The sequence below is a fragment of the Epinephelus moara genome, chromosome 11 (assembly GCF_006386435.1).
Source record: "Epinephelus moara isolate mb chromosome 11, YSFRI_EMoa_1.0, whole genome shotgun sequence".
NCBI lineage: Eukaryota > Metazoa > Chordata > Actinopteri > Perciformes > Serranidae > Epinephelus > Epinephelus moara.
This window is the reverse complement of record NC_065516.1, coordinates 12,663,530-12,671,903: the sequence shown is the minus strand read 5'-3', so window position 1 is coordinate 12,671,903 and position 8,374 is coordinate 12,663,530. Positions and strand designations below refer to the sequence as shown.

General features: G+C 39.4%; 2 protein-coding genes across 5 annotated transcripts in view; one reads left to right on the top strand and one right to left on the bottom strand.

The window, feature by feature from the left end:
- LOC126397389 (hydroxyacyl-coenzyme A dehydrogenase, mitochondrial-like) overlaps window positions 1-4,590 on the top strand; it is a 21,200-nt gene extending 16,610 nt beyond the window's left edge. For all 3 annotated transcript variants that reach the window (XM_050056113.1, XM_050056114.1, XM_050056112.1), the window contains 2 exons: window positions 2,184-2,300; window positions 4,156-4,590. In XM_050056113.1, the coding sequence (XP_049912070.1) occupies window positions 2,184-2,300; window positions 4,156-4,274 (236 nt within the window). In that variant the 3' untranslated portion in view covers window positions 4,275-4,590. The remainder of the gene's footprint in view (window positions 1-2,183; window positions 2,301-4,155) is intronic.
- The window catches only part of LOC126397387 (coiled-coil domain-containing protein 106-like), a 68,989-nt gene that overhangs the window by 46,946 nt on the left and 13,669 nt on the right, over window positions 1-8,374 (bottom strand). The window lies entirely within an intron of this gene.

Here is an 8,374-nt window from a genome sequence, read left to right as displayed (position 1 = left end):
AAGCGTCAGCAGCACGTCGGATGATGCTTCTGAGGAAGACTGAAGGCTCAGTCGAAACTGTCAAGCAGGTAAAGAAACATCTCCTTAACTCTTTTGTCTGAAGAAAAGAAACTGAACATTTCTTTAAAATGGTTGTGTTCAGTCATAGCGTAACAGGTAAAATCAGCGTGGCGTTAATTAGACTACTTAAAGTATGGAAACCTGATCACTAATACAAGAAAGATCTTACTAAATAGAGTGTGCCAGGGCTGACGTCAAAATCCGGAAGTTTAGCATCGTGCTGGTTCCCGGAAGAGAAAGTGGATGTGATTTTCGCATTGCGTTTTGGATTATGTCAGAAAATAAGCTCTGTGGCTAACACAAGTTTATGATACTTACAGGTTTTGTTCAGCGAGATAATCTTCACATATGAACACCTTCCATACCGCATTTGAAGCTTAAATGCAATCACCGGAAGTAAAAAGCTAACGTTAGGCTTTAACGGACTACATGACTACTCCACGGTCACATGACTCTTGACGTCACCACCACTAAGCTTTCAACTGATTTCGGCCGCTTTATTTTAAAAACATTGTATAATGGGGAAATCGGACTGTTTAAGCTAAATAAGAAGCTGTAATGGCGGACTGCCAGCACTCTTGCCTGTTCGGGAGTGATGACGTTAACTGTCCCCGACAGGGTTTGTAGTCGTATTGAGCATCTTGTTAGCAACCGCCTTTTTTACGACACGTAAAAGCTTCAAAATTCACAAGTAGGGTATTTACTGACGTGTTTTATGTCGTAGAACAAAACCTGAAACTCGCTTAGGCTTTTGTTAACCACAGACCTTATTTGAGGCATTTTACCAAAATCCCATTCAAAAAACGTTTTGACTTTTAGACGAGAGAACTGGAAGTGCTAAAAGCGCTAACGGAGTTCCGGGTTTACTGGCACACTCTATATCTGTGGAATATTATTTAAACCTGTTTTCATCATATAACAGAGCACAGCTGTCAGGACTGCCGCTGAGCTCCCCAAGGTGCTGATCCTGCAGCTAGGACCTGTTCAGCGTTTTCTCCCCCACCCACGTTTGTTAATTGTATTCACATGTTTCCTAGAGCTGTGTTTTGCCTCTTATTTGCATGTGTGTCCTCTTTACACTCAGATAACAATATAATAATATGATATAATGTAGCCTAGTATATGATGTAGCCTAGTACAACATGTTAAAATAAATGCAACATGTGGGCTTTGGTTTTCAATCAAAAAAATCAGTTTGCTTACCAGGCTACAGATGACGCAGCTCTTCTGCCAGTTGATTCAATTCAATTCAATTCAATTCAATTTAATTCAGCTTTATTTAAAGTGTAAAATCACTATAATCATGGTCTCGAAACACTCAGTTCACAGTTCACATAGTCAATAATACATTAGAAAAATACAAATTACAAATAAAAAATACAATTTACAAATAAGCACAATTATTTACAAAAACAATTAAAATAAATAAAAAAGTGCTATCAAGTTGTACCATATGCTTGGGAAAATAAATAGGTTTTTAGTCTCGATTTAAAGATGTCAACGGATTCTGCATCCCTTACTGATTGGGGGAGCCAGTTCCAGAGAAGTGGGGCACGGTGTTGGAACGTATGGAATGATTAGTTCAGTTAAGTATGGGGGTGCTAGGCCATGTAGAGATTTGTAGGTGAGTAAAAGCAGCTTGAAGTCTGATCTGGACTGGATCGGGAGCCAGTGAAGAGTGATTAAANTAATGTGCACAATAATAACCTTTCACATTGTAATCATATTTTTATTTGTTATCTTTTGCATATGTGTGGCTGCTCCGTGTGTGTCTGAGCAGAGTGCACGCGCATTGTGCACCCGCCTAGAGACGCATATTACTAAGTTGTTTAACAGCGAAATACTGCGCCGTCGACTTTAGACCAGGTTTTTGTTGGTCACTGGAAGCGCAAGTTCATTTGCTAGTTAGACAACGAGGGCGCAGGGCGTGAAAATGACAACTGCGCCTGCATCTAAATAGCAATGACACTTGCGACATGGATTATGCGCCCTCCGCCGTCCGCTTTAGACCATCTAAATAGGGCCCTAAGGCTCTAATTCAGTACCAATACTATTTTGTAGTTTGGGGTTGATTTCTGCAGCTTTGCATGGTTACTGTTTTGTTTTGCCGTTTTCTCCCTCAGGTCATGGATCCATAGAGGACATTGATACAGTCATGAAACTTGGTTTTGGTCATCCCATGGGACCCTTTGAGCTCATGGATTACGTAGGAACTGACACCTTAAAGTCCATCATGGACGGTAAGTAAAGCTATGTGGAAAATATTTGGGGTGTAACAATCCATCTATCTGTATCGATATAGCAATTCAATGATCAACGATCCAATATCATCGATGCAAAGTGAAGATATCCATATCATCATTTTGAAAGTCTGTGTCACTGTCAAACAGGGCCAAGCAGATGATGACAAGCAGCCAAGAGAAAGATGATGAGAATAACATTATTTACTCAGGAATAAATCAGCAGAGTGGAAAATATTTTGGATTTCAGAGAAAAAAGAGGCCAACTATCGCTATTCTCTCTCTCTCTACCTCCTTTTTGTAATCTGCACTATCAAATCACTGTGTCTCAAATCGAATACTTCTGTACTTATACTTGATATTTTGAGTTCGCTGACTACCGTGGTGAACGCGAAAGCATTGTTCAAATACATATGTATTTGCTTTTGGAGAGAAGCAATCAGTCTATTTACTGAGTTAATTCTGTTAAATATGTTACCTGATCTTGCTAGCTAGCTAACAGCGGCACACTTTATCATCAACCATTTATGTTATATGCTGTGGAGTAAGCTATATAGTCGTAAGCCCTTGAGATATTGTGCTCACAGGAATGAGACAGATGCACAGTCACGTTGACCTTGACATTTGACCACCGAAATCCCATCAGTTCATCACTGAGTCCAAGTGGATATTTCTTCCAATTTTGAAAAAAAATTCCTTGAGGTGTTTGTGAGATATCATGTTCACAAGGATGGGACAGACGGACAACCTGAAAACATAATGCCTCAGGCCACAGCTGTCACTGGTGTGGAGACATAAAAATAGATGTTACCAACCAGTAATCAGATAATCAGAAATACTCTTACTTTATCAAAGAGCAATACTAAATATACAAAAGAGAAAATAACACAGGACTCTTATATGAACATCTAATTGGTTTCCTTTTTAGAAAAATCTACATCATTATTGGTTTAATTGCAACAATAATTAGGCTCCAACTGCTACTTACATCACCTGACATTTTGCCTTTTGGAGCGTTTTATGCATCACTGTAAGGTGAGTACTGTGGGTGCATGTCCTTGCGTGTGTGTGACCATCATGATAATAACATAAATGAAGCTCAGGCTTTCACAATTGACCACAGCATTTTATCTTCTATGGTTATGTCCCTAAGTTTGCTCAGCTTTGCTCAAGAAAAGAAACACAGAAAATAAAATGCTGTAGTCAGTTTGTGAAAGTCCAACCGTCCAACCAGTCAACAAATTAATTAACGTTGTTCAAAGGGAAACATTTCCGATTTCCAACAACTTTGTGTCACTGCAGTGTGGGCAGTTTGTGCAAAAGAACGTTGTTTGGCTTCCCTCCGTGCTGACGTTAGCTCCCCGTTCATCTGCTGGCAAGGGTCCAAGGTTTGCCGGCATCCTGCAGACTTTTACTGGCAAATGCGGGGAGCTTCAGACGCTTGCAGCCCGGAGGGAAGCTAACATTGTCAGCTTCTGTTGGGTCTGCTTCGTGGACAGGATGCTTCCTGCTAAGGTGCTATTGTGGTGAGCTAGTTCAGTTTCACAGCAGACACGACATATATTAGACAGACATATTTACAAAAAACAAAAAATAAATAAAATCAATCAGTTGTAACATTTCAACTCAGGACCATTACTTGTAAAAGTATTTTACAAGCATTGAGTATTTTTACAGTGTGGTATTAGTACTTTTACTTAAGTAAAGGATCTCAATACTTCCTCCACCAAAGGATATGACTAATTTTTCAGTGTGATAACATGAGACTGCTGCAAGGAAGGAGAAACAAAGATAATTCAAATGAACTTATAAATTAAATGTAAAACCCTATTCATTTTTGTTATTGCACATCTAGGTCTTCATGCTGCGAATCCTGACCTCTCAGTCTTTAACCCGTGTGAACTGCTCAACAAGACGGTTGCAGAGGGCAAATTGGGCAGAAAGACAGGAGAGGGATTCTACAAGTACAAGTAATGTTCTCAGAAAACAAGCCATCCAACACTGATAAGAAACAGTGCTTGTGCCTTCTATAATTCCTAACTCACTTTAACTTGTACTTCTACTTCTATACTAGTTGATATTATTTGATTTATAATCATTTTGTTTTTTGTTTTTACTTCTTTATTCATTTGAATTAATTTCTGCAACACCTGAATTTCTCTTTGGATCCATGAAGGCTTATCTTATCTTATAAAGACTGGCCTTTGTCTGTCATTACATTATCTTACACACGTGCACTGTATTACTTCTTTTGTGTATAAAGACATTAAATCTGACAGATTTCATTAAATACTTGTCTCTTGTGTCTCTTCTTGTTGTCAGTGTGAAAGGTGTTGACTGCTGTGTAGATACACATACGGACCTGGGTGATATTTATGTTTAACATGAAATATGAATGCTTCTTATATCTGCTAGCATCAGTCAAATTAATATTTGAAATCCAAGAACAATATCATTTGAGATGGAAGATAAAACTTTTATTGAAGTTACTGTAGAATACCCATCAGAAATTACCTCAATCCAAAGTGACGTCTTAAAGCAACACAATGGAGGATTGTGCTTTTTACCTCACGGGGTCCCCCTACAGACAAAAAACGGTATTGTCTGTTACAACTGTCACAAAAATCTTTCTGCACGTGCATTTGTTGACAAGCCAACGATACCAGTGAACTTCCTGAAGCTGGCCGTGTAACGCACGATCATCATGTCTTCAGAAAAGATAAAGTAGCCTTATAGAGACAGAGCACAACGCGTCATAATCTGAAAGCCACGCTCCCAAAGGGGAAACGAGGCCCGCTTTCCCCTCTGCTTCTTCGCTCGTTCGCTATCATTCTGCCTCCGCAGCCGTAGTGTTAATTTTGACAAGAATTTTTAATTTCATTTTAGTCTTAGTCACTCACCAAAGACTGGATTTAGTTAAAGTCACATTTTAGTCTTTTAGTTTTGTTTTGTTTTAGTTAAAATTTAGTCAGTGGAAATGAGTTTTAGTTTTAGTCTCATTTTAGTCTTTTGACGTAATTTGACAGTTTTGTTATACTGTAATAGATTTTACAAAAGGATGTTTGTGATGGTAGTAAAAACTCCATTGTAAGCATGCCTTTAACTGTGTGTTTAGTCATTTAAACTAAGAATGTACCATATTACTCTTGTATAATAAAAATGAATGTCTAAGGCTTGTTAGAAAAAGTGCAATACATAATCATGTCCTTCACAGGTTCTTGTTTATTTTCTGTATATTTGCACAACAAATGACTTACAACCTGCAAGAATAAAGCTCCAATCCTCTTAAGACATCAAAAGAAGACCATAACAGCTTAACTGTTATGCCCATTTTAATTTAGTATTTTCTTACAAGGGCATCAAAACCTAGCCAACACATTTAATCATATGCCCATTTTAATTCAGTGTTTAACACTCCAAGCCCCTCTAAGGGCCGCAACGGTCATAGTAACTTTATTGTTTATGCTATCCGTGTGCTCAGAAGCACACAAAAAATGCATTTTTGAGTAATTTCCGAGAAGTTATGATAAAATAAAAAAAAATATTACAGACTATAGAATAGGACTGACAACCTCTCCAAAGTCTCATGTCAATTAATTAACACTATTTGTCGGCTTCTTATAATGCCTTTTTTTTTTTTTTTTCTCCAGTTGAAAGTTGTGATTTGCTAAATACATTCTACAATAATAAATTACATTAACTTTTGGTCTATAATATTGTTGGCTAAATTGCGCATTTTAATAAAAAAAAACGTGAGAATAAAAAAAATAAACACCGAAATAATTAGTGGAAACTTTTTTTTAATTGATACTCCTCCTCTCTGACACACTAACACACACACACACACACACACACACACACACACACACTGAACATGCGATTGAATGAATGAATGAACATTGGGTGCGGTTCAGCCGCAGTCCCACCGGCCGGCGCGGTCACTGTTGAGATTACATTCGTTTTTTATAATTAACAAAATGTTTTTTATTGACCGTATGAATGGTTTCGTTTTCAAATAAATATTTGGAAACAAAAATGTATGCTTTGGTGTATTTTTACAGAGTTTTACAGGCGTTGTTGTTCCCGGCTTCCTGCTGTGGAGCCAAGGCTTCTGTGTGGCAAAACTGGACGTGCACTGCCACCGCGCGGAGGGCGGGGGGAGGTCATCCAATCAGAAAGATAGACTGAGAGTTTGAATTTGAGTTAAGATTATTAATTGGTTAAAAAGGAAAACAATCAAGACATTGAGGATGGTTGTAATCCAGATTGTCCGGCTGGCCAGCGTCAGCTTTTTCGTCACGTTTTTACTCGTCACTTCATAATGAACAGAGATTTCGTTTTAGTTTTTGTTGTCAGTACTTATTAAATTTACGTTCTCGTCACAAATTAGTCACGCAATAAAGGGTCGTCAACAAAAAGTTTTCGTTTAAGTTTTAGTTCACAAAATTAACACTGCGCAGCCACGCATTCAAGTCTCCACGACTGAGTTGCTAGCTAGCTAGCTAAAATTATTAGCTATAGCTAGCTAATAATTAGCTAATAATAAGATGGCATAGGATTATTTTAGCACGCTATGCCTACCAGAGAGGCAACAGTATATTGATAAGCTTAATATTGCCAGTCTACCTCAGTGTCCCTTCTCCTTACCTTGCTCATTTTGGAAAAAACATGATGTGGAGATGTGTCAATGCTTTAGCTTAACATACATAAATACAGTTAACTGTTACTCTAAAAAAATACATTTGGAGGGTTTGACAAAGTGTTTGCTGCACACATAGGCATACCGAGTGTTAGGATCCCACAATTTCTTCCCTGTTGAAGCCTCACGTTTTATTGCCTGTATCCACTTTTGTCTCCTACAAGGTTCTGTTTTTCTGCTCGGCAGCTGATAAAAGCTCAGTTCTGGGTTTTTATTGGCCGTGCAGCCCACCACACAGCAACTTTTCGGCATTTGGACTTAGGGAAAACTCAACAGGCTGGAAACGGAGGGGAAAGTGCAAGGGGAAAGCCGGTCTTGTTTCCCCTTTGGGGGCGTGGCTTTCAGATTATGGCGCGTTGCGCTCTGTCTCTATAGCATTTTGTACATACATGATTAGGCCGACTGCTTTATTTATATTTATTTATTCATTTTCGAAACTCAGAAATGAGTTGCTCTCTGCATGTCAGGGCTGATCTCCTCCTCACAGCGCGCGTGCACACCCACACCCACACCCACACACACACCCACACACACACACAAACTCAACAGAGTGAAGTCAGACAACAGCAGAGAGGCCACGGTGCAGATGAAGGGAATATAACTTCAAGATTTCTCTAGTTGACGACAACTACGCTTGTTACTGTAAGTAAGTGCGATAAAACCTCTGCCAGCCAAGCCAATACTAATACAGCCAATCAATACATGTGATCAGCATGTAGAAAGTCATATTTCAATCTGCTCTGTCCACAGTCTCTCATTCACCGCTATTATGATTTCCGATCGTGGTTGACACAAGCACATCTCGCTTGCGGCGCTAACAGCAAACTGTTAAAGACAAACTTAAATGAAAGCTGTCTGTATGTAGTCTAACACTTTATCTTCAAATGTACCTGAGGTAGCTGACCTGCAGACAGTGAGTCTCCTTAGTAGAGGGGGGACAGCAGTAACGGTGCCAGGTCACCATCGGTCAGGCATCCCTCCTCCTCTTACAGCTCTCGCCAGCATGTGAAAGCTGGGCCAATATTAATCCTTGCTCGAGCTCGTTTTATCGCTCTCCCGTTTTCTTTTCTTCGTCTCCTCGGACAACACCTTCACCTTCNGTTTTATCGCTCTCCCGTTTTCTTTTCTTCGTCTCCTCGGACAACACCTTCACCTTCTTCCTTTTCTTTGTGGCTTCAGCTATGACAACCACGTCTAACTTAGTTCACCTCGGTTCGGCTACGCTACTCTAAAGAGAGGAGGGGGATATGACGAGAGGGGGATATGACGTATGCCGTAAAGCAGCCAAATTTTGTAGTCTTTTTTTGTGTCCGGGTTCCTACCTGAACCCCGAAACTGCATAGTGCCAGTGCAAGTGAAACAGACGCTCTCAAGC